Consider the following 27,991-nt stretch of genomic DNA (forward strand, 5'->3'; position numbering starts at 1 on the left):
AGTAACATACACAAGGAAAGCTTTTGCACATCGATTTATGTATTTCATATTGCACCACATTAAATAAAAAGGCATTTTATATAAAACAGTAATTAAGACAATTCCCAGGCACCGATGAAATTGAGTTTCATAAATACTAAAACACACATAAGAGACCGATATTATTTCAAAAGAACACTTGAGTTTGGCTACATTACAAAATACATGAAGTTGTCAGCAGTGCACCATATAAAGCCAAGATGTGTTGTAAAACTGGTACTACAGTATCAAAAGCAAAGAGTAGTGATGATATTAAGACTGTAAAGTGGCATTAATGTTCCCACTGTGCTGTTGTATCTAAAGTCATGTACTTAAACAAAATATGTAATTTCATATGTAAGTCCACAGGGGGGCACCACTATCATTAAAATAACCCTTAGATCAGTTGTGATGTAAACATATGCAAAATTGAATTAAATCCTATTATGAATAAAAATGGCTGACTATAAATACATGAGCTGCAGATAAAGCTACACAATATTTTGCTTCCAGAAACATAAATCTGAACTGTCATGCATTAAACGGACAGACCTGCTTTAATGTATAAATAGATGGTGTTTTCAACACTCATAAATGAACTCACATCACTGAAATTGCATGCAACTAAAATCCTACTTTTGTTATATTGCACAGAAAAGGCAATATGGTGCTGTGGTTTCTTCAGTGTTGAAAAGCAATACACAGTAGGCTAAAGTAGATGTTGAAACTACATGATCTAGCTCAAACTGAGGGCTGCAAATCATAGCTTCATCGAGCTAAACATTCAGTTTAAAACACATTCAGACTGAGATTCACATGAAATTGAATAAATATCCACATTACATAGAAAGAAATACTGATGATGAAGAAAATCAGTAGTGTTGCTTTCATTTGAAAATGGTTGAGAGACCTAACTAGCATCTTTTGAGATCCATTTAATTGGTTTTTTGTAGGTTTTAGGTCTTCCCTGACACTTTCCTACCGTGATGCCGTGTAACCGTAATAAAACTGCTCATCAGGACGAAAGCCGTAAGCCGTGGCAGGACGCGCTGGAGTCACACCTGTCTGTCCGTATCCATCTGTCAGAGAACTGGAGGAAGAGAGACACAGACAGTTGTCAGCAAGTCATTAATCACAATAATTAACATAAATCACATGTGTAGTTTATTTGTACATGGGTTAGATAAAGTTATATGCATCACTAGATGGCGCTCTGTTTCTGCAAAACAGAGGTACCGAGATTAAAAAATAACTGCTTCAAATCTGTGGTGACCAAAAACCAAAAAAGAAACAAAAAACAAAATCAATTATATTTATTTACTTTGTTATATTTATGTCATATGATGTATTATTAACACCAGGAGTGTTCACAAATTAAAAATTAGATTCTAAAACCATAGGGATTTTATTAAATCCTCAAGGCAAATGACTAACAGAATTTTTTTATATATTATATTATATTTTATTATTATTCACACCAGCAGTGTTTACAAATTAGAAATTAGATTTTAAAAACAGAAGTATATCAATTTCTCAAGGCAAATGACCAACACGTTCATTATTTTATACTTTATTTTATTTATTTAATCCTTAAGGCAAATGACCAACAGTTAATTTTTATATTATATTATATTATATTATTATATTAAACACCAGCAGTGTTCACAACTTAAAAATTTGATTTTGAAACCAGAAGTATATTAATTCCCCAAGCCAAATGACAAATGACCAAAAAAAAAAAAAAAAATTATTTTATTATTATTATTTTTTTTTTTTATTCACATCAGCAGCGTTCACAAATTAAAAATTAGATTCTAAAACCATGATTCTAAAACACAAATATTATATTATATTATATTATATTATATTATTTCACACCAGCAGTGTCTACAAATTAAAAATTAGATTTTGAAACCAGAAGTTTAATTCCCCGAGGCAAATGACAACTGACCAAAAATAAAATTGTATTTTATTATTATTATTTATTTATTTTTTTTATTTTATTATTCACATCAGCAGTTTACAAATTAAAAATTATTTATTATTATTAATTAAAAACATATATTATAAACACATATAAAACACATATATTATATTATATTATATTATATTATATTATATTATATTATATTATATTATATTATATTATATTATATTATTTCACACCAGCAGTGTCTACAAATGAAAAATTTGATTTTAAAACCAGAAGTATATTAATTTGTCAAGGCAAATGACCAACATGATCATTTTTTTTTATTTTATTATTTTATATTTTATTTTGTTTTATTTCGTTCTAAAACCATGAGAATTATATTAATTCCTCAAAGCAAATGACCAACAGTTTTATATTATATTATATTATATTATATTATATTCACATCAGCAGTGTTTACAAATAAAAAAAAATATAGATTCTAAAACCATGAGAATTATATTAATTCCTCAAAGCAAATGACCAACAGCTTCATATTATATTATATTGTATTATATTCAGATCAGCAGTGTTTACAAATAAAAAATTAGATTCTAAAACCATGAGAATTATATTAATTCCTCAAGGCAAATGACCAGTGGGATCTTGTCACATCAGTTAAAATGAGCTAACATGATCTGCCTCTAAATAAACAGCACCCACACAACTTTGGCCTGTCTTCTTAAAATATGGGTTGTTTGCTTTGCCCCTTCCAGCTCCCATAATGCCGTGTTGTTTTTAGACCAAATCACTTCCAGCGATCGGTTACATGCGTTACCCCCTTCACTCCCAGTACACCCTCCCTCTCTGGGCAGCAAGCCTGTCTTTATCCTCTGAGGAACACCACTGCTGTCTGGGGAAATTTCAGACTTTGTTAAAAAGCTTGAGGAGGAGAGGCTGGATGTCAAAGACTTTGGCTGAAACCGAAGCTTATAACTAACAAAAAAAAAAAGTTCAAAAAGGCTGATGGGGAGAGAAAAGGCAGTGTATTATAAATCAGATGATCAGTCCAAAGAGTGTCCAGGTAAAAGACAAGACTTAAAAAATGTGTGTTTGTGTTATAATCATTCTTGCAATGAATCATTCATCCCATAGGGATGCTGTCATCCTTTACAGGAAAGTTAAAAAGATGACATTTTCCGAAGGTTTTCCAGAAATGATGTGACTGGTTACTGAAACCAACCTTTTTTCCGTATAGGGTCATTTGTCTAATCATCTAATCTAAACCAAATCATTCAAGATGGCAACACTGTTCATCTTTCTACTATCTTATGAAACACAGCCATTGACCATTTACACTCGAGGGTCGCAGACACAGTGCACTTAGTGATAATCTGAAGATTTGAGGCTGGACGCAGATGAAAAAAGATCCCCATGTCTGGCCCTGGAGAGTTAACACTAAGGCCAGATCCTGTAAAACACACCCGGAAACCTCTTAACAGGAAAGTGTCTATGTCGACCTCAAACTTTGAACAGTAGTACACTACCAGTCAAAAGTTTTTGAACACTAAGATTTTTAGTTTCTTCTGCTCACCAAGCCTGCATTTATTTGATCCAAAGTGCAACAAAAACAGTAACATTTGGAAATATTTTTACTATTTAAAATAACTGTTTCTATTTGAATATATTTTAAAATATAATTTATTCCTGTGGTTTCAAAGCTGAATTGTTAGCATCATTAATCCACTCACATGATCCTTCAGAAATCAGTCTAATATTCTGATTTGCTGCTCTAAAAGCATTATTATTATTTTGAAAACAGCTGAGTAGAATTTTTCAGGTTACTCTGATGAAAAGAAAGTTCAGAAGAACAGCATTTATCTAAAACAGAAATCATTTGTAACATTATAAATCTATTCATCATCACTTTCAATCAATTTAAAGCATCCTTGCTAAAAAAAAAGTATTAATTAAAAAAAAAAACAAATGACAAGCTTTTTGACTCCAAGCTTTATTATGGTTTGAATGGTTTTATTTCAGATAAATGCTGATCTTTCTATCTTTCTATTCATCAAAGAATCCTGAAAAAATGTACTATATTGATAATAATAATAAAAAAAAATTCTTAACGATCAGGTGACACTGAAGTCTGGAGTAATGATGATGAAAATTTAACTTTGATCACAGGAATAAATTACATTTTAAAATATATTCAAATATAAAGCAGTTATTTTAAATAATTAAAATATTACATAATATTACTGCTTTTTCTGTATTTTGGATTCAATTAAATGCAGGCTTGCTGAGCAGAACAGACTTTTTCAAAAAAAAAAAAAAACAACATTAAAAATCTTACTGTTCAAAAACTTTTGACTGGTAGTGTATATCAAATCAAGTGTTGTCTGCAAACAAAAGATGCTAGACTTTTCTAAGAGCTGACTTTAATTATTTAGCCATTTGTTCTATTACTTTCAACCAACTGGTCTCTATTAGTGAATATATTAAGTCAGTTCCCCTTAAGTTCACACAGGTGTCCCAGCAGAGTAACCACAGGTGTAGTTCATCACATTAACCGTGGACATGTTACATAACGTTTGCCAACAGAAAGTAAGAAAGAAAGTTAAATAAATAAATTCCACTTGGTTTAACACTTTCTAATGCAACGTCTTTTAAACATTTTGTGAGGCTAAGTGTTTACATACCTCTTGGGCGAACTATACTTTTTCCTGGTTGGCCCAGATAATGTTTTACTTAAAATAATATTATAAAATAATTTTATTTTACTTTAAAATATTTTATTAATTACCGTCAAATGTGTTTTTTGTCAAATCACAACATTCGTAATGAGAAGCTCATATTTTTCAAGCAAACACAGCCAAGAATTGGTGTTTTTCATCTGAAATAACTAAGCGTTCTTTATGTGCTAAATGAAAGATTGCTCTGTGCTATTCTATAAATAAAAGTGATTCTATTAAAGGCTTTTAAAAGAGCCGTTCCCAGTGTGTCTGGCTCCTGGCTCGGCGCGGGGGAACCTAGGCTGGATTTCATTATTGTGTTAACCTGGATCTCTAACACCACACGGACAAAATGAAAACCACACTTTCAGGCTGCCCAATTCCCTGTGCACTCTCAGTGTATTCTACAGGTATCGTTTACAAAGAGCTGTGAAAAAAAACATGGCTTCCTCCGCCGCCCCCCCTCCAATATCCACTTGCTTCTTATTTTTCAGCGCCTCTTCTCTAACTTCACGACTCCATCCTTTCTCCCGCAGCCCTCCCTTTTGTTAGATCCATCTCTTTTCTTTCTGTCTAATCATTTAAAGGGATCACTGTATTATCATTAATATCCCCGTATCAAATAATCCCCTCTTCGATTACGGAGTTGAATATTTGGAACAGAGCTCAAATATTTTCCCACACAAAGTGGGCCACACCATAAATCATAGCATCAAGTCATCACATTAGTGCTTTGCTGAAACCCCTAAACAGTAGGTATATGGCAACTGAAGCATTTGGAAAAAGCTGAATAGAGGGAGCTGTTTATTCTCAAAGCTGTGGGTATTACTGTTGGAGGAGCGCTGCGGCCTGCTGAGATGCCGGAGGACTCTTTGACGCAGCATTTTTGAGCCCTTCCCCACTAAAAGCAACAAAACTAGCAGACAAGATGTGTGTGTGTGATGCAGTAATAACAAAAGCCAGTTTGACTAATTCATCATATTTAAATGTACCTGCTGGGGAAACCTTGGGGTCCTAACAGGTCTCCATTCTGGTAGTCTGTGTAGAACTCTGGACTAATGGCACCATCTGCTGGGATTATTCCATCTGCAGGAATCACAAAGGAATCGATTATCAGTGGCACCTCTGTACTAAGGCATTACAGAAAATTAGGGATGCATCGCAATTGCGAGCGTTCCACTCGTGTAGCACTCACGCTCACCGGAAAAGCAAAATCCGCTCAAGTAACGTGCCAACAGCGACATTTCTGTGTAGTATATTTGAAGAGTTCAGATGCAAAAGCCTCTAAATCCATCTGACGTATTTCTTTAAAATTAGCATTTTTTTCTGGCTACTTTGTATAGGTTTCTGTGCAAGTACTGGTACTTCTAATTGGGCTGAGGCTGGAATTTAGCAAGTTTTAAGTAAAAGTATTTGATGGACGTATATTATGTGTCAGGAGCATTCACTCAGTGTCATTATCTCATTTGTGACCAAGATGGCTTTTAGCTGGTTTTGCATCTGAACTCTTCATTTGTTCCTGTTTGCACTAACACTACTGTAATATGGTGTAGTATAGCTGTACTTGGCAACGCTAGTAAAATGACTCTACCCTCTCATGGCGCTATGCTCCTCTCACATGCTCTGATAATAATAGCTTTGTAGGACTATACATTATTTTGTTAATTAAAAAAAATCTGTTAAATCTGATTCTGCACTGTAAAACAGAATTTGTTTAGTCAACTTAAAATAATTTGTTATAGTAAGCTGTACTAAGCAACAAGTTAGATATTTGAGTTGATTCAACTTAAAATTTTAAGGCAGCTGGGTAACAAGCCCAGCTTTTAAGTTTAACAAACCAATTTCTTTGTTTAGTCAACTCAAATATCTAAGTTGTCACTTAGTACAACTTAACATTCCAAGTTAACTAAACTTATTTGAGTTGACTGAACTTAAAATTTTAAGGTAGCAGGATAACAACATTGATTGAAAAATTGACTCAACAAATTTTTTGTTTGTTTTTTACAGTGTGTTTGCTTAGAACTGAATAAAAATAATATATTTATATTTATTATTAACATATTTTCTAATTGTATCATTTTGCTTTCAATAAAAGTGGTTATTTTGATGACTTTTTAAATTCGGTTATATTCAAATTATTGAGTTACAGTCTTAAAAAATAATTTGATATTAGTTGATATAATAATAAAAAAATATTAAAAAGCATTTTCGGGTCAGCCAAGTCCTTCCAAAAAAAATTTGGAACATTTTTTTCATTGCATATTTTATCTTTTTTATTTATTATTAGAAATTCTAATTAAAAAACATATTTTTGTATTAAATATTTAAAATTAGGATTTTTTTTTTTTTTCATTTAATTTAAATGCTAAAAATAAAATCAAAATTTAAGTTGTTTTTTTTTTTTTTAAACCCAAAAAACTATTATTTTTGTTGAAAAACACACATTTAGAATATTATTGCTGTCAATCGATAAAATACATTTTTTCTGAAAATTAATCATGCTCTATAGCCGCACAGGTTAGCAGGTTAGCGCACTGACATATAGTGCAACTGTGCTTCAGGCCGACTTGGGTTCGAATCCCGACCCAGGGTCCTTTGCCGATCCTATCATCTGTCCTATCATCCAAAAAGCACAAAAAGCTCTGCGGCTAAATAAATGCACTTCTTGTCAAAAAACGCCTGCGTTAACGCTAATTTTGACAGCACTAATTAATACTATTCATAAATAGGTTTGAAAACAAGCAGCATTGTCATAATTATAGCAGAAAAAAAGGAAATATGTTATATGTGACCCTGGACCACAAAACCTGTTATAAGGGTAAATTTATAAATCTGAAAGCTGAATAATGTATGGTTTGTTAAGATATGACCATATTTGGCTGAAATTTACTGTTTTAAAATCTGGAATCTGAAGGTGCAAAAAAATCTAAATATTGAGAAAATTGCCTTTAGTTGTCCAAAGGAAGTTCTTAGCAAAGCATATTACTAATAAAAAATGAAGTTTTGATATATTTATGGTAAGATTTACAAAATATCTTCATGGAACATGATCTGTACTTAATATCCTAATGATTTTTGGCATAAAAGAAAATCCGATAATTTTGACCCATACAACGTATTTTTGGCTATTGCTACAAATATACCCGTGCTACATAAGACTGGTTTTGTGGTCTAGGGTCACATATATTGGACCAAAATAGGGAGTCCACCAAGAAGAAATCATATCTGATTGCTTAAAATCCCCGCCAAATATAACCTGCACTGTAGAAGAGGTCTGGCCGTTCCAGGATGTCACCATTTTGGAGAAAAGGTTCTCCGTCGTCTCCATACATGTAAGGCTCGGCCTCATCCATCTGTCGATTCTCCACCATCTCCAGCCACTGAGAGTTATGCCAGCGAAATTTCTCGCTCTGGATCTTCTTTCCCCACTCCACATCATACTCCTGCGGACACAGACAGAGAGAACAGCCAGAGCATTAGCACAGGACACAGAAAGGCTCTGCCTGTACTGCCTCGCTGCATGTGCCATACCAAAGATGTGGGATGAATCAGGTGCGCTGTGTTGCTTGGCAGACGGATAACATGGTAGCTGTTTATTTTAGCTCTACAGGGACGGAGCGTAATAAAACCTCTTTGAGGTTGGTGGAAATAGCTAAGCTAAGCAACCCGGCTCTCTGATTAATCATCCCCACACGGGGTGGAAGGCCTGGGGCTCTGATGGCCACCTGAGGCCCGGGCCTCAAACAGGCCTCATTGTCACCGGTTCGGCCTCAGAAGGTGACACTTTCTGCCAGAGCACAAATTCATCATTGTAAGGCATTAAAGGAACCACATGCTGTACTCCCGTGGCCAATCACTGCGATGAATGTGGTCTGATACCCCGACTAATCAATCTTCAAGTAGCTGAGCTCATGACGTTACTGAACATTTGGATCTGGAGCATGTTTGGGTATTTCATAAATAAATCTGGGGGAAAAAATCCTCAAGTGTATCCAGAAATAGCATGTAGAAATGAATTATAAATGACTTTTGCTGTCTGGGTTGAAAACCGCTACCACAAAGGCAAAAGTAGAAAAACTGTTTAAAAAAATAAATTCAATAATATTCATCAGATTTTCATTTGTGTAACATTTAAGAAGAAATAGGAAAGGATGACCAACAGCATGTATGTGAATGTGTGGTATTCAGCAGATCTGTGTTCTGTCCACCATCCACACGTGACACTAAGCAGACTTCTCCTCCTCTCTCTTTGATGTGGCTCCCTGCTTTAATGGCCCTTTCCGATCAGATGTATGGAACACTTCCCTTGGCCTCAAGACCAACCCTAATTGCATTAATCTGAGGCCTGGGACAGATCACACGTGACAGAGCTGCTTCAGAACAGCTTATACATTTAACCCGCTAGCAACAGTGTTCATCCAATAGTCTTTTATGTCAAATGACCCTGACTAAAAACCGCATGTGCCGTACTTATCGTTAGCAATGAAGTGCTGGTTAAGACAATCAGTTGGTCTCCCCCTTGACTTAAAAAAAAAAAAAAAAGGAAGATGATGTGCTGAAAACGTTTGGATCTATTTAGTTCTTCACAATGTTATTGTTAACTAAGACTAAAACAGATTTCTGTTAATAGATACACTGCTGTTTAGAAGTTTGGGATCAGTAAGATTTTTTTAAAGAAGTTTCTTATGCTTATCAAGGCTGTTTATTTACTCACAAATACAGAAAAAAATTAATATTGTAAAATATTACTACAATGTAAAATAACATTTTTCTATTTTAATTTACATTAAAATCTAATTTATTCCTGTGATCTAAGCTGAATTTTCATAGTCATTTGTCACCAGTCTTCACTACACCAGTGTCACATGATCCTTCAGAAATCATTCTAATATGCTGATTTATTATCAATGTTGCAAACAGCTGTGCTGCTTAATATTTTTTGGAACCTGTGATACTTTCATTCAGGATTCTTTGATGAATATAAAGTCAGAAAGAACAGCATTTATTTAAAATAGAAATCTATTTCCATTTTAAAATATTTAAAATAGAAATCTTCTCTAACAATATACACCATACACCACTGATCTTTTTAACTTTTTATTCATCAAAGAATCCGGAAAAGAATCACAGGTTCCAAAAAAAAATCTGGCAGCACAACTGTTGCCAACACTGATAATTCTAATAATAAATCAGCATATTAGAATGATTTCTGAAGGATCATGTGACACTTAAGACTGGAGTAATGGCTGATCAAAATTCAGCTTTGCATCACACAAATTAACTATACTTTAAAGTATATTCAAACAGAAACGATTATTTTATAGTTTAATAACATTTTGCAATATTACTGTTTTTTTCCTGTATTTTTGATCAAATAAATGCAGCCTTGAATAGCATAAGAGACTTCTTTAAAAAACATTACCAGTCTTACTAATCCCAAACTTTTGAACGGCAGTGTAAAAGCTTAAATAAATATAAATGTTAGATGAAAAACTTGCTAATGCTGCCTTGGCAATTAACTGAAATAGAATAAATTCTAAAATAATTCAAACTAAATAAATAAAAGGCTAAACAGAAGTATAAAAATGACAGAATTACTAAGAATTACTCAAACTAAAAATACTAAAAATATAAAAATAAAGCCTTGTTCAGAATACTAAGAAATAATACATAGGTCCAGTAAATAATACTAAAATAATGCTGGTTCCTCAATATGAACTGGGTGTAAAAAAGGGTTGTGTGTGCATAATGGCTATTGATCATTACCAGGCCCCTTTACTCACTGACATCCACACCAAATCTCTTCAATTCTCTTTGTTTATATAAATGAGACAAACAACTTGAAATTGGTGAATAAACAGCACACTACTTGAGGTACTCACAGCAATGATGTCCAATGTGTTGTCACACACTTTGCGTATTTCTGCATTTTTGTCATGCATCAGGTCAATGAGATATGCTGGAGCCTCTGATGACATAATAGTCAAAGACAAAACAACTTAAGTAGAAACTGCTGTATGACCAAACAACATCATCATCATGCAACTGCAGGTTTTACGGGATGAAGGATACGGGTTTCTTTTATGATGACATCACGGGTGGCCTGGTGAAACACCATTTGGTAAAATACATACACAATCTGACAGACAAACTCATCATCTTCTTGCTGGGCTGAGGATAGAAGGAAGAAAATTGATTATTATTAATTGATTATTATCTACTTCCACTAACATATGACCCTGGACCACAAAACCAGTCTTAAGTAGCACAGGTATATATGACAAAATCATTAGGATATTAAGAAAAGATCATGTTCCATGAAGATATTTTGTACATTTCCTACTGTAAATATATCAAAACTTATTTTTTGATTAGTAATATTCATTGCTAAGAAAATCATTTGGACAACTTTCTCAATATTCAGATTTTTTTGCATCCTCCCAGATTTCCAGATATTCAAATCGGTGTATCTCAGCCAAATATTGTCCTATCCCAAGAAACCATGCATCAATGGAAAGGTTATTTATTCAGCTTTCAGTCAAAAAATGGACCCTTATGGCTTGTTTTGTGGTCCAGGGTCACATGTCAAAATTTGAAACAGGCACTTTAAACTTTCCTACCATTCAGCAGCTCTATTAGAGCAGGAATGATGCCCGATTTGGCCAGCATTACAGCACAGGAGTCGTCCATGGACACAGTGCCAATCATGATCACCACTTCCAAAATGAGGTCATCCTCTGCAGAGCCTACAGAAGAAAAAAGAAGGGGAAGTCATATCACAATAGACTAATAGCCTTATGTATTTTCCATTGTGATGTAGGAAACTAAAACTGATTTGAGACAGACCTGGTTTGAGGTGGTCTTTGAGATAAGGCACCAAGTTGTACTCCTTTAGCACAAGTTCCCAGTCCAGATCAGGAATGGTAAGATTGGAAAGAGTTCCCAAGCACTCAATCACAAACTCCTCCTCTTCCTTCAGTCCGATCTGAGCCGCCAGGTCTCCGACATAGTCCTCAAACACATCACATGCTTATTAGTTTTCAATGGAATAAACATCAATGAAAATCTCGTCAGTAAACTTGGGTGAGTGTATTCTTGTTTCTGACTCTCACAATGAAAAGATTTTTAGAAGGTCCATCATGCTGAGATATATTTCGGATCATCTTCATCATCAGAGGATCTTTAAGCTTCAGTGCTCTCTTCATCAGCATCTTCAGACCATTACCTTTAATGGAAACATTAAATTAAGCACTGAGTCTGCTCTTCAGTGTTTTTTTGGTGGCACATTTGTATCTACTCTCACCTTCACACATGATCTGGGCATTCCTCTTGTTGGCGGCCAGGTTGATGCAGAAGGAAATGAGCTCAGCGTCAATCCTCTCCTCACCACAATCGAACAACATCTTCATGACCTGACAAAAAACATAGTTGTCAGCAGCCATTACTCCAGTCTTCAGTGTTACATGATCCTTTAGAAATCATTCCAACATGTTGATTTGGTGCTTAAGAAATATTTTTTATCATTATTAATATTGATAAAAGCTTTGTGGAAACTGTATTACATTTTCAGGATTCTTTGATTAAAGGAGAAGTTCACTTCCAAAACTAAAATTTACAAATACTTTACTCACCCCCTTGTCATCCAAGATGTTCATGTCTTTCTTTCCTCAGTTGTGAAGAAATTATGTTTTTTGAGGAAAGCATTACAGGATTTCTCTCCATATAGTGGACTTCTATGGTGCCTGCGAGTTTAAATTTCCAAAATGCAGCTTTAAAGGGCTCTAAACAATCCCAGCTGAGGAAGAAGGGTAATTGTAAAAAAATAAAATTACAATTCATATGCTTTTTAACCTCAAATGCTCATCTTGTCTAGCGCTGTGTGTTCTCTGTGTATTCCGGTTCAAGAAAGTTAGGATAGGTCGCAAAACTCCTTTTCATTTTCTCCTCCAACTTCAAAACATCTACATCGCTGCAGAAGTACAGACTCAGTGTTTACAAAGTGAATGTGCAAAAAAAGATCAAACGCCCTTTCCAAAAACAAAATAAAACTGCGATTTTGGACGATTTTGAAGTTGGAGAAGAAAATGAGATACACAGAGTACACGCAGAGCTAGACAAGACGAGCATTTGAGGTTATAAAGTATATAAATTGTAAAAAACTTTTAAAAGAAAACAGCCGATCGTTTCGCTAGATAAGATAAGACCCTTCTTCCTCACCTGGGATTGATTAGAGCCATTTGAAGCTGCATTTAAACTGCATTTTTGAAGTTCAAACTCGTGGGCACTATAGAAGTCCATTATATGGAGAAAAATCCTGAAATGTTTTCCTCAAAAAACATAATTTCTTTACGACTGAAGAAAGAAAGACGTGAACATCTTGGATGACAAATTATTTCTAAACTTTCGTTCTGGAAGTTAATTTCTCCTTTAAGTAGAAAAGAACAGCATTTATTTGAAATAAAAGTATTTTGTAACATTATAAATTATAAATGTACTAATTTCTTTAAAAAAAAAAAAAATACTTACTGACCTCAAAGTCAGCTAGTGTGTGTATATATGTTCAATTTTAGCAGTTACCTCATACCGAAAAGCTTCAAATTCAAGCATGCCCTTCTTTCCTAAAAGATCCAACTTAAAAAAGTTAGCAAGCGCCTTGAAGTCCTGACCCACCTAGAACTTTAATCAAACCCTTTGTCCCACAAAAAAGCCGACAGACCTGAAACATTTTTTCCAAACTCCCGCACCCAATTTGTAAGTTTCCCAGACGTCCAGGGGTTCCTGATTTTCTCAAGCGAATCCTAACTTAAGACACGAACCTTACATGTCACACCGCATTAGCTTGGCTAGCGTCACCACACCCCGAGCGGAACAGAGGACGGGACTCTGCTACCTGAGGGGACGGTAGGGGTCCAGGAAGGGAGCGTGGAGGGGGAAAGGGACTGGGCAGAGGTCCAGGCCTGGGCTGAAGTGGTCAAGGGTTGTCAACATCGCCCCCTGACGTTAACGATAAGCAGGAGGCCCGGGGAGAGAGTGTAAGGAGGCAGCGGCGAGTATGCAAAGCACACAGTCCCATACTGAGTATCACATAGCAGCCGCCCTGCAGCCTAAATCACTGTGGCTAGACTTACTGGCACCTGCCCTGCTTTCACATGCAACATCCAGTCGCCCCACCAAAACCTTGGTAACCCCCCGCCTGCAGTACCAATGTTTTCATCTCTCTAGTCACCCAATTTGTCCATGAAGGGCCTTTCTATTTTGTTTCTTCTTACATTTTTATTTCTGTCGATTCCCTGTGAAAACCGTAATCTCTAACATGCTTCTGTAAACTGCTTTAAAGGGATAATTCACCCAAAAATGAAAATTCTGTCCTTAATTACTCACTCTTATGTCATTCCAAACCCGTAAGACCTTCGTTCATCTTCAGAACACAAATTAAGGTATTTCTGATTAAATCAAAGAGCTTTCTGACCCTGTATAGACAGCAACGCAACTGATATGTTCTAGGCCCAGAAAGGTAGTGAGGACATTGTTAAAATAGTCTGTGTGACATCAGTGCTTCAACTGTAATGTTATGAAGCTATGAGAATACTTTTTGTACATACTCCACACACATTAGAAATGGAGCTGGAACTTTGAATTTGATGTATCAAATGTAGACAGCTTCAAGCTGTGGCGGCGTGGAGCAATGGGACAACGGTCGCGTCCGGTGTAGACGTGGTGTGAGAGTGGATATAGAGCTCTCCTGTCCCCTGCTATAAGATCATGCTAATGCAGGCTGACCTCTCACCTGTGGAATGCAATCCGTGTAGGCAAACATGGACTTGAAACGGTCATCCATACTGATGTGGTACAGAATGCACATGGCGATCTGTCTCTGCGCTTCGTCTCCTGAAACACAAACACACACGAGCCATGAATGGACAGACACGCACTCTGCATATTCAAGGTAGCCTACACCTTCTTCTTTAGTAGAAACACACAGCAGGATAAAAAGGACAGCACAAGATTGCTCTTTTGAGCATTTGATTCTAATTGGAGTCACAAGAGTCCCAATATTTAGTGGATCATGGCCCTTTATAAGTGCCAGAATTTGTGTTCAGGATTCATGTCATAAAGAAGTGGAATGAGACACACACAACTGTGGATTTACACTACCAGTCATTTAATGTTTTTTAAAGAAGTCTCTTCTGCTCACCAAGCCTGCATTTATTTGATCCAAAAATACTGAAAAAGTAGTAATATTGTGAAATATTTTTACTATTTAAAATAACAGCTTTCTATTTAAATCTATTTTAAAATTTAATTTATTCTAGTGATCAAAGCTAAATTGTCATCATTATTCCAGTCTTACTAATATGCTGATTTGCTGTTCAAGAAACATTTATAATTATTATTATTATTATTATTATTATTATTAGAATTATTATTATTATCATAATCAATATTTAAAACAGCTGAGTATCAGAGAATTATAGAAATTAATACTTTTATTTAGCAAGGATGCTGTAAATTGTTTAAAAGTGATGGTAAATACATTTATAATGTTACAAAAGATTTCATTTTCAGATAAATGCTGTTCTTTTGAACTTTCTATTCATCAAAGAAACCTGAAAAATATCTACTCAGCTGTTTTCAACATATTAATAATAAATGTTTTTGAGCAGCAAATCAGAATATTAGAATGATTTCTGAAGGATCGTGTGACTGGAGTAATGATGCTAAAAATTCAGCTTTGAAATCACAAGAATAAATTACATTTTAAAATATATTCAAATAGAAAACTGTTATTTTAAATAGTAAAAACATTTCAAAATTGTATTGTTTTTGCTGTATCTTGCCTCACATAAACGCAGGCTTGGTGAGCAGAAGAGACTTCTTTACAAAAAAAATTAACATTTATAGTAAATACTTTCACAGATACAAAAAAATGCTGTTTTTAACTATGCATCAAAGAAAAAAGTCTTAAAGTCTATTACAAATAGAAAATGTTATTTCTAAACTGAAGCCCTAATACAGAGAAAGCAAATCTGCACAAATTACTTTGTCAATCTCTGGATTTTTTTCAATCTAGATCTGTTATTTATGTCAGGCTCGAGTAATTCTGACCCTGAGAAAGCACAGTTTCGCTTCACAAAGCAGACCGAAACCTGGACCTGGTAAGAACCTGAGCCTCCAACTTAATCAGACAGAAAGACCCAGACCCCAAGAGAGGGAAGAGGGGGCGGGGACGGGTCGGAGCCGGCCATGGACCCTTTAGGCAAGGTTATCTCAGCCTATTGGAGCCAGATGTGCTCCCAGAGACCCCTGAAAAGAGAAGGGCTTCTCCATTTAATTGGGGAAAAAAAGGAGGAAGCATAAATTTTACTGCCATTAATAACTTCAAGCCAAGCTGCTCTGCAGCGCTAGCACCACGATTGGCCCACACATGTGCTTCTCATTAGTGAAAGACACACACAAGCATACAAACGAGCTTTAGCGCACACTCAGAGGTCAAGCGCAAACACACACACGCACACTCCGAGTTAACGCCTCGGCCTGCCGCGTCGGGAGAGGAAAACGGGGGATCCTTTATGAGGATGGAGGAGAAGGGCCTGTAAAAATGTTCAAAACAGCCCCGGAGCCTGGGAGAAAAAAAGCCCATTAAAAATTCATTATCCTGTTCAGGGTGCGTTTAGTGGGGAGAGAAGGAGAGCTAAACTTCAATTACACCCCAGTAAGATTTAAACCACCCAACCGCCATAAAAGCCACAGCAGCCAGGCCTTCAGGCGACCACTACAACCCTAAACACCCATGTCCTTCAGAGCTGATCAAGACATTGAGCACACACTAATGGTAAACAGTACATGGGTCAAGATGTTCGACTAGTCATCCAATAACCAATTACTCAATTAGTGAGGCTGACTTGTTTATCTAGACTTTTATATATGTGACCCTGGACCACAAAACTAGTCTTAAGTAGCATGGGTATATTTGTAGCAATAGCCAAAAATACATTGTATGGGTCAAAATTATCCATCTTTTTTTAGATTTCATGCCAAAAATCATTAGGTTATTAAGTAAAGATCATGTTCCATGAAGATATTTTGTAAATGTCCTACTGTAAATATATCAAAACTTCTATCAAAAATTTTTTTATTAGTAATATGCATTGCTAAGAACTTCATTTGGACAATTTTAAGGCGATTTTCTCACTATTTTGATTTTTTTGCACCCTCAGATTCCAGATTTTCAAATAGTTGTATCTTGGTCAAATTTTTCAAATATAACATTGATAAAATAAATTAATACGTACGAAGAATACAAAAAAACTTTTGAATGGCAGTATGTTTGTATACACAGTTGAGGTCAAAAGTTTGCATCCCCCTTTCAGAATCTTTAAAAATGTTAATTATTTTACCAAAACAAGAGGGATCATACAAAATGCATGTTATTGTTTGTTTAGTACTGACCTGAATAAGATATTTCACATGAAAGATGTTTACATATAGTCCACAAGAGAAAAAAATAGTTGAATTATTAAATGACCTGAATAAATTTCACCTGGTTCAAAAGTTTACATACACTTGATTTTTAATACTTGATTCTTAATTTTTGTTTATTTGAACCCTTCCCAACAATGACTGCATGATTTTGAGATCCATCTTTTCACATTGAAGACAACCAAGGGACTCATATGCAACTATTACAGAAGGTTCAAACACTCACTGATGCTCCAGAAGAAAACACGACGCATTAAGACCCAGGGGGTGAAAACTTTTAAAATTTGAAGATCAGGATAAATTTAACTTATTTTGTTTTCTGGGAAACATTCAAGTATTTTCTGTAGCCTCTGAAGGGCAGTGCTAAATGAAAAAAAAAAAACATGATATTTAGGCAAAATAAAAAAAAAAAAAAAAGAAATTACACATCTCCATTCTGTCCAAAAGTTTTCACCCCCTGGCTCTTAATGCATGAAAGCTTATTTATTCAGCTTTCAGATGATGTATAAATCTTAATTTCATAAAAATCGACCCTTATGACTGGTTTTGTGGTCCAGGGTCATTTTATTTTGTAATAGCAGTATTTTACATGCCCTGCCAACACTGTTATACATTTCTTATTAGCGATGAAATTTTTTATTTGCTAAATATTTCTCTAATTCTTTTTTGGCAATTTCTTTATTTTTTAAACAAGATACAATTACTTGATATTAATATTTCTTGTTTTAAGAATAAGCTCACTTATTTTTGTACATATTTTAGAAAACAAGACTTAATATCTAATTTTATTTTAAGAATGTAGATAAACAAGACAAATATAATAAGTAAGAAAACCATTTTTTGCAGTGTAAAGTGAGAGAGAGTTGTCGATCAGTGAGTTCTGGTTCTGAGATAATTCATCAAGGAGGTTTGAGAGGATACCAAGCTTCACTTTCATCTTATCAGCAAGGTCATGACCCTCAAAGGGTCTTCTGGCAGAAGAGCAGATATTAGCCTCACTTGGCGCACTCTGAAGATTCATGAGGCATCTGCAAAACTGTGACAGGACTGGACGTCACATTCTAACAAAGCAGACTAGATAAAAGCAGAGGTTATACACGCCTTCTTTAAAAAATACTTACAAAAACTTCACATCATCCACACTAGTGCAAAGGACCATTAGCTGTTGGCAGCCGGTCCAAAGTGTTCATAAAGAATGAGTAGTTGTATGTGTCTGACGGAGAGAGAAAAATCTCCATAAGCCGCTAAATGTGGACTTCCCTCTTGCTGGAAGAACAACATTTACTTTAGAGCCGAAGCTGTTTTTTTAACAAATACATTACATTAATTGCACGGGACACATGACACCCCCCTGAGGCCTTGTAAAAAACACATTGTTGGTGCCAAAGCCAACCACGCCTGTATATGTAGTCCATGCACCAATCGTGTGTTACGTTTTATCTCAGGAAGTGGTCTTTGAAAGACAGGACAGAGCCAGACTATAACTGCTTTATGAGGCTGAGAAACGTTTGCATTCTCAAACACAACAACATAATCGACTGGTACAGTAGATTTAGCAAGACTAATGTTGTCTCAATGCTTGTAACATGGCAAGTCTGTCAAATGAGTGAGGAATTTGTTTGAATAATAATTTGAAATCATAACTATGAGATAAAATAGGGCCAAGGAGTTACATGGGCAATGTGGGTTTGAAATGGCTCGCAAAATGTAGAATATTTCCCCATTTTTCCTTAATGCCCTGTTCTCTGAGTATACATAAAATTAAAAAAATATATAATAAAAAATAATAATACAATTTTAAAAATAGCACAAATTTCTAACATAAAACAGAATATCAACAATTGGAATTACAGAGATTAGAGATACAGACAGCTTTAAATAAAAAGCACCAAAAATATATTTTGAATATCTCTCCTATCTATACATATATAAAAGAAAAATAATAAAATTCTAAATTAAATTAAATTAAATTAATAAATTAAATTAAGTTAATAATTAAATTAAATTAAATTAAATTAAATTAAATTAAATTAAATTAAATTAAATGCAGTTGGTTATGTGCTTTATGTGCACATTCAAAACACCTACAGGAGTTACATGGGCAAAGTGGGTTTGAAATGGCTCACAAAATTTATACGATTTTCCCATTTTTCCTCTTCATGTCTTGTCCTTTCTTTATTATAAGTATACATAAAATACAAAAAATATATGTAATAATAATAATAGTAATAATAAGTGATAATACAATAATAAATAATACAATTTTAAAAATAAAATAAATGTATGACATAAAATAAAATGTTAATAATTAGAAATATAAATAGATTTAAAATAAAAGCACCAAAAACATATTTTAAATATATCTACTATCTATACATATATAAAATAAAAAGAAGAAAATTATAATACATTTCAAATAAAATAAAATAAAGCAGTTGGTTATGTGCTTTAAAACCTATGCACATCCAAAACACCTGCAGGAATCTTACCTAGCAGTGTGGTGAGTTTGGGCAGAAGGTCCGCCTGCACCATCTTGCTGCGGAGGCCGGTGTCAAACGAGAGATTAAGGAGGAGGCGAAGAGTGACGTTCAGGAGATCTTCATGTTCGCAGGGCACTAGTTTCGCCAGCTTCTCTACTGTATCTATCTCAGCCTATCAAAGAAAAGGAGATGATTGCTATGGAGTGATGCAAGAGACTGTAAGGTCAGTCTGTTAGTTAGACTCTTAGTCATGTGCCTGTGGCTCTACTTGTTAACACATCTGCCTGCTCCAGCTGTGGTCAAACACAGCCACAGACAGACAGCCCAGCAGAAACGTGATCCCCATTAAAGCCACTGTTCACAGCCTGGAACCAGTTTTCAAATCAAGCCTTCAATGTTAATAACCGCCTACATCTACAACTTGACAACATGACAGAACCATCATCTCCACAGGATTGAAAGTGTTAAATTAGTCATACGAGAAGTGTGTTATTTTTGTATAAAATTTGTCATAACAATCTTTGCTCGGCTGCCGTGACAAATGTGTTTAATTTAGAAGATCAGAAATGATCTGATTAATGAATCTAAATAAATGATTGCTGAGATAACCTTGGTTTTAGGGTTAAGTGTGTGATTGGTTGCAGGTGGAGGAAGTGTGGAATAAGTGGTCGACTAAACAGTACAGCTAAACTGTCTCGAAGTAATACAGAACATCACATAAGCAACAAGTTATGAGAACAGGTGTGGCTGATTTGATTTAATAAGAAAGTAACAACAGGGGTGATGTAGCCTTGTGGGGTTTGAGCCTGCAACCTTTCAGGTTGCAGTCTTTAAGCAAAGCATTTAAACACCCCATGAAATCAAAAAAAAGTTGTGGGAGTATTAGTGCATGTCTGTAAGCTTTGAGGGCATCTTTATATCAATGTACTCATGAAAGTTAAAGGGATAGTTCACCAAAAAATAAAAATTCTGTCATTAATTACTCACCCTTATGTCAACCCTCAAGTGGTTCATGTGGTTGAACCACTGATGTCACATGGACTATTTTAACGACATCCTTACTACGTTTCTGTGCCTTGAGTGTGGTAGGACCTTGCTGTCTATGGAGAGTCAGAAAGCTTTCAGATTTCAAAAATATCTTAATGTGTTCTGAAGATGAATGAAGGTCTTACAGGTTTGGAACGACATGAGGATGAGTAATCAATGACACAATTTTCATTTTTGGGTGAACTATGCCTTTAACAGAATAAGTCACTTTGGATAAAACATTTACAGTATTCCTTACCATGTCATTCTTATTTTCTAAAAAGATACTGAGTTTCTTGAGGAAGGACACCACCAGCACCAGTAGCTCCTCACTGTCTCTGTCCAGCGTTTTCACCAGAAGGTGGACAATGTTCTTGTTCCTCATCTTCAGCTCTGTGCGAGTGTCCTCAGACAGATTCAGCAGCAGGTACAGAGCAACTGATGCCATAGAAACACCAATGGAAAAGTTATAAATAAATTTTCAAATCTATATTTAAAACAGTATTATTGCAAGCAGATTTAGAGCTAACAGTGCTTTTCCAGTTTAAACTATATACACTACTATTCAAAGTCTGGAGTCAAACATGACAGTAAAGACTTTTTTTTTTTTTTTACAATAATACAAAAGATTTCTAGGCTTATTTCATATAATGTACTTTAGTATGAATGATTTTGTGATCCATCTTTTCACACTGAGGACAACTGAGGGACTCATATGCAACTATTACGGAAGGTTCAAACACTCACTGATGTTCCAGAAGGAAACAATGCATTAAGAGCCGGGGAGTGAAAACATTTTGAATCTGAAGATCAGGGTAAATTTAACTTATTTTGTTTTCTGGGAACCATGTAAGTATCTTCTGTAGCCTCTGAAGGGCAGTACTAAATGAAAAAATATGATATTTACTGTAGGAAAAATAAGAAAAATGCACATATCTCCATTCTGTACAAAAGTTTTCACCCCCCGGCTCTTAATGCATTGTGTTTCCTTCTGAAGCATCAGTGAGCATTTGAACCTTTTGCAATAGCTGAGTCTCTCAGTTGTCCTCAGTGTGAAAAAATAGATCTCAAATCCATACAGTCATTGTTGGAAAGGATTCAAATACACAAAAATGCTGGAAAACCAAAGAATTTGTGGGATATGAAAGATTTTTCTGAAGAACAGCGGGCAGTTTAACTGTTCAGGACAAACAAGGGACTCATGAACAACTATCACAAAAAAAAAAAAAATACAGCTGTGGATCATTTAGGTAACAACACAATATTAAGAATCAAAGGGATGTAAACTTTTGATTGTTTCATTTTCATTTTTATAAATTCAACTATTTTTTTCTCTTGTGAACTATATGTAAACATCTTTTATGTGAAATATCTTATTCAGGTCAGGACTAAATAAACAATAACATGCATTTTATATGATCCCTCTTATTTCGGTAAAATAACATTTTTAATTATTCTGAAAAGGTGATGAAAACTTTTGACCCCAACTGTACATCTTTCATAATCAACTTTATAATATTTTAATGTCTGATTTCATTTGTGCTTATTTCTTTGAAGAAGCAGTGCAATTTCTGCATTAAAAGAATTGTAAAATAATAATTATTATTGACCACTGCCCTTGTCTTCCATTAGTAAGAAAATTCCGTCACCTACACTGCCCTCCAAAAGTTTGGAAACGCCCTAGAAAAGTGGGTTTTGGACAATACTGGCATCCTTTTTAATTTGTGATAATTTTTCACTGATAAGGGACAACAAAAACTACAAAAACATATTTTATTACATAAACAGTTTATACATAGAAAAAACTTACATTTTCGATTCATCAAAATATGCACCACTAGCAGCTATTACAGCTCTGCATAATCTGGGCCTAAATTCACTGTATTCTAAACTTAATTGGCAATCAATTGTTGAAGCTATTAGGGTGTGCTGACCCAAAAATCTTTTAAAAACCTGGGCAAGTTTAAACCAATAACCAGGCATCACAGCTGGCAAAGGGGCATGTCTGACTTTGACATGTATATATTGCCATTATTTTGTAATCAAAATGAAAATTATTATTGCTGGTCTTCAATGATAATGTCAAGTTACTTTAATGTATTTGCACCAAAAAATGATAAGGATTTATGCTGATATCGTCCAAAACCACACTTTGCCAGGGGTGTTTCCGAACGTTTGGAGGGCAGTGTATAAAAAGACAACTAGTTTTTAATATCATATAGAACAATGCATATTTATAAAATCACCCACAACAGTCATATTTGGTGTCAGTATCAGCCAAAATTTCCATTGGAGCCTGTCTAGTCAAAACACATCTTTAAGCAGTAAAATGAGACATTTTTTGTGGGTGTGTGGGTAATAATGTTTTCTACCTCTTAAAAGCTGTTCCTGTTTGGTCAGCAGTCCATGGTACTTCTTCAGGGCTTTTTCGTACTCCTTCTTCAGGTTCTGATTGTCCGGGTCATCGTCCCGTTCAAAAAGTCAAGGACCTTGTTTATTAAGCCCTTGTGTTCAGAGCAGTAATTAAAGGGCAACATTTTAATTAAAACACAACACCCATGCCCCCTGACCCTTGGCATGACGTTACCTTTACCCTTTCTCTGACATCCTGTCACCCTTTCACCCACGACCCCTGCTACGTTGAAAGGATATCAGCCTTCTTTTTCTTCTGCAGTTCGTCCTGCCATAGATCATAGCGCTTCAGCTCATGCTCAATTATGCTCATGCACAGCGCTCCAATCTTGTAGTGCGTGATCAGGCCGTGAAACTGGGAGAAACTGGAGATAAAAAACTTGTTTGTTTAACCTTCATCCTTCAACCTTCATGTATCCATTCATGCCAAAATAAAGCCTCAACCCATGTCAAACACGCTCGCTCAATGACAGCATGATGAATGCTAACCAAACCGTTGCCGACTACAGCAGAATAACATCGGAAGGGCAGAGATTCAAGAATGATTCTAGCTTTCACATTTACCTACAGCCTCGCTTTTCATATGAGTCCTGACAGCAACTGATGTGTCGTATTATGATAGGAGTATTTAGTGTTATGATTCTCATGTAAGAAAATATATTCTCGCCATTGTTGTGTCTCAGCTTAGCCCACAACACCCATCAAACTGAAGAGTGAGTCTTGGCTAGAGTGTGCAGATGTGTAGCCCATTTACCTGGAGAAGCAGAAGAAGACGTAGATGATGGTGGTTGCCAAATCGACACTTTGCTTCCAGTCTTCCCTCAGGACCCGGGCCAGCGCGCCCAGAGCAGTCTCTGTGGGAGAGCAGACAAAACACTAAATGCTTTCATTGCTCATAAAAAGAACTCACGTTGTGAATACAAAGTGGCAACGGTTTGAAATATGTGGCTGCTTGTGAATATGGAGAATATGTTATGATATGGGCTAATGGGAAAAGAAAGACACATTTGCAAAGGAGAATATGCACTGTGGGTAAAAAAAAAAAAAAAAAAAAAAAAAAATCAAATGACAGTATGGTAAATGCTAAAGGGGAGAAATTGGAGAAAGTGGAAAACAGGCTGTAGTACTACAAATATGGATAGAGTTACAGAGATCAAAGAAGTCAAAGAGATCAGACACATATGAGAGAACGGAAATGGAAGAGACGTCCTTTTTTTTTTTTTTTTTTTTAACAGACCCCCGTACTCTGTTTTACTAATGTTTACTATTAGTGACATTAAGTTTAGTGGAAATAATATATACATACTCACACATAAATATTTACACATGTGACCCTGGATCACAAAACCAGTCATAAGGGTCAATTTTTCAAAATTGAGATTAATACATCATCTGAAAGCTGAATAAATAAGCTTTGTTATGATAGGAAAATATTCAGCCAAGATACAATTATTTGAATATCTGGAATCTGAGGGTGCAAAAAATTCAAAATATTGAGAAAATCACCTTTAAATTTGTGCAAATGAAGTTCTTAAAAATGCATATTACTAATCAAAAATTAAGTTTTGATACATTTACAGTAGGAAATTTACAAAATATCTTCATGGAACATGATCTTTACTTAATTTCCTAATAATTTTTGGCATAAAATAAAAATCAATAATTTTGACCCATACAATGTAGTTTTGGCTATTGCTACAAATATACCCCAGCGACTTAAGACTGGTTTTGTGCTCCAGGGTCGCATATATACACCACCAGTCAAATGTTTTTGAACAGTAAGATTTTTTTTTTTTTAAATATTTTTTAAAGAATTCTTTTCTGCTCATCAAGTCTGAATTATTTGATCCAAATACACCAAAATCAGTAAAATTGTAAATATTTTTACTATTTAAAATAACTGCTTTCGGTTTGAAAATATTTTTTTAAAAATGTATTCCTGTAATCAAAGCTAAATTTTTTAGCATCATTACTCCAGTCTTCAGTGTCACATGATCCTTCAGAAATCGTTCTAATAGGCTGATTTGCTGTTCTAGAGACATTTTTTGTTATTATCACTATCAATATTTAAAACAGTTGAGTACATTTTTTTCAGGATTCTTTTATGAATAGAAATATCCAAAGATCAGCATTTATCTGAAATAAAAAGCGTTTGTAACATTATACACTATACCATTCAAAAGCTTTTTTGGGGGGGATTATAGAAATTAAGACTTTTATTTAGTAAAGATGCATTAAATTGGTCAAAAGTGATGATAAAGACATTTATAATGCTACAAAAGATTTCTATTTCAGATAAATGCTGTTCTTATGAAAAACAAATATTTCAAAATGTTACTGTTACTGTTTTTGCTGTACTTTGGATCAAATAAACGCAAGCTTGGTGAGCAGAAGAGGCTTCTTTAAAAAAAAAACATTAAAAATCTTCCTGTCCAAAAACTTTTGACTGGTAGTGTATATTTATTTATTTATTTAGGAAATGTACACTACCATTCAGGGTTAGTAAGTCTTTATAATGTTTTTGAAAGAAGTCTCTTATGCTCACTAAGGCTGCATTTATTTGATTAAAAAAAACAGTAAAAGCAGTAATATTGTAAAATATTATTACAATTTAAAATAACTGTTTTTTTTATTTTAATATATTTTAAAATTTTATTTATTTCTGTTATAGAAAAAATAATTTTCAACAGCAATTCCACTCTTCTGTGACATCATTCTAATATGCTGATATAGTGCTTCAGAAACATTTCTTATTATTATCATCAATGTTGTGCTGCTTAATATTTTTTGTGGAAACTGTGAGATTTTGATGAATAGAGAATTTATTTGAAATTTGTAACTTTTCTTTTTTTCTTACTGAATGAATTTAGTGTAAAATTCTTGCTAATATTTTCTTAAGGGAAAGGGCAGAAGTTTAAAAAAAAAAAAAAAAAAAAAAAAAAAAAAAAAAAAAAAAGAAAAATTCAGGATTTAGATATCCTTTACTTATGACAAAATGAATGAGGTATGTAAAATAACGAAATGAGAATGACTGCGACAAAAGGATCTTAATGTCCTAAATATTAAAAATATGTCACCATTTACTCACCCTCAGTTTGTTCCAAACCTGAATGACTTTCAAAACACCTTCTTTTGTGTTCAACAAAGTAAGTCATACAAATTTGGAATGATATTTTAGGGTGAACTATCCTTTTAATGACACAGTCCTACATGTCCTAAAGCTTTGTGATATGGTCATGCAAATGTATTTAAACACTAAAAGTGAGGCTTTATGAAATCCTAAATGATTTAAAAATGACTCATTCTAGCCATGACACACCGTTCTGCAGCAACTCCTCCAGGTTGTCAGGATTACGGGCCAAATGGAGGATGAGTGTAGCTCCTCTGATCTTCTCAGGGATGTCCTCATACAGGAGCTCAACATAGTCATCTATGCTATTAATGTTGGCCTCCTCATCAAGCTGCAGGACACAAAGCATTAAATGAGTCAAACATCATATATGATCAAATATGATATGCGACACAAAAACAATTAAGTAAATTCTTATTCATTTCAGCTATACCTCCATGCCTTCAAAAGGCGTCAGGTCTCTTGGCTTGATCTGTTTCTTCTCTTTCTTTTCTGAGTAAACAAAACACAAACATAAACAAAGCACTAAAGCATTATTTATAATATTTTTACCCCATTCTTCCATGCTTACCAGCAGATTTCTTGCGGTTCTGCAGGTAGAATAATAACTGTTCCACCTCAGGAAGTCTGGAAGGGGAAATGAGCCTACACTCCTCCACTACCTTCCGTGCTAAGGATGCAATATCCGTGTTGGAATTCAGGCTTTTCAGACGGATTCTGCAATCGGAAGAACATTTTAGAATTAAAACCCACCACACAATAAACACATTAAATTAGCCTACTATTCCATATATTTGAATGATCTTACATCTTTTGGCACTCCTTGCGTTCTCCTAGCATTGGGTCTCCCGTCTCCCCCAAGATGGTAGCTTCCACTTCATATTGGACAACAAGGGCTTTTTCTGTGGGATGGACATCTAAACTGCCACCCTTATATTTCCTGAAAACAAAACATTACATATTATTATTATTTATGCATTTTTCCTACTTCGAGTTACCCATGAAAGATGTTCAATGCATAAAGCTTATAAAAATAAAACAATTTGACACTTTATTGGTAAAACAATCATTTGTTGTTGCTTTTTTCTCAGAAATGTACCACGATAATACCATGTTATCATGGTACTTCAGGGTAAGTCCCTGAAGTAACATAAAATATCACGGTAAATTAATAATATAAACATTCAGTACCATTGTAAACAAAGCATACGTACAAATAAATTTGTATTTATTTAATAACGGTATTTAATGTGAATATGTTTCGATGATGATGGTGATGATGACCATATAAACACCAGTTCCGGATACATAAATATAAACTGAAGCCATAATTTGACATATACAGCAAAAAAGCATTATGTTACATCTTAGAAAGCAACATTTACAGGCATATATTGTGTTTTATGCAGTGTTAAGCTCAAGCTCGATCACTACAGCTAATGCCAGAGCTCGCTTGCATTACACACTCACCGTTTCAAATATCTGGCGTCGTCCGCTTGCATTGTTGCTCACAAATTAAAGCAAATAAACCTGTGCGGTTAATTTCGGCCAGATGTCTCACGTTTGTCTAATGTCTGGACTGTTTCATCGTTTCTGCTCTGACAGGATGCTGATGTTTGTGTTGCTATGGGTGTGTACTGAAATTTCATGAAAGAGCGAAGAAGCAGAAATAAGCGGAAGAATCTCTAGCGCCACCTGTACATGTGGAGGTATGTATCGCTCACTTGGAATACATGTGTTGGCTAGACGTCTGTTTTTTTTTTTTTTTTTTTGTATATAAAGATATTGTTTCTCATCA

At 34.6% G+C, this 27,991-nt stretch overlaps 1 protein-coding gene across 1 annotated transcript; it reads right to left on the reverse strand.

Moving 5' to 3' along the window:
• Nucleotides 1-829: 829 nt before the first annotated feature.
• On the reverse strand, nucleotides 830-27,847 carry kifap3a (kinesin-associated protein 3a). Its single transcript, XM_051138896.1, has 20 exons — nucleotides 27,664-27,847; nucleotides 27,002-27,133; nucleotides 26,765-26,910; nucleotides 26,627-26,685; nucleotides 26,383-26,524; nucleotides 23,818-23,917; nucleotides 23,304-23,428; nucleotides 23,024-23,122; nucleotides 20,911-21,089; nucleotides 19,635-19,797; nucleotides 14,453-14,553; nucleotides 11,969-12,077; nucleotides 11,778-11,890; nucleotides 11,512-11,677; nucleotides 11,286-11,411; nucleotides 10,738-10,836; nucleotides 10,548-10,633; nucleotides 7,922-8,108; nucleotides 5,658-5,751; nucleotides 830-1,108 (listed from the first exon to the last, which is right to left on the reverse strand). Exons 1-20 carry the CDS (start codon nucleotides 27,693-27,695, stop codon nucleotides 997-999), a joined length of 2,370 nt encoding a protein of 789 aa, XP_050994853.1. The 5' UTR covers nucleotides 27,696-27,847; the 3' UTR covers nucleotides 830-996.
• Between the last annotated feature and the right edge of the window lie 144 nt (nucleotides 27,848-27,991).

Source organism: Labeo rohita, chromosome 20 (genome assembly GCF_022985175.1).
Source record: "Labeo rohita strain BAU-BD-2019 chromosome 20, IGBB_LRoh.1.0, whole genome shotgun sequence".
Classification (NCBI taxonomy): Eukaryota; Metazoa; Chordata; class Actinopteri; order Cypriniformes; family Cyprinidae; genus Labeo; species Labeo rohita.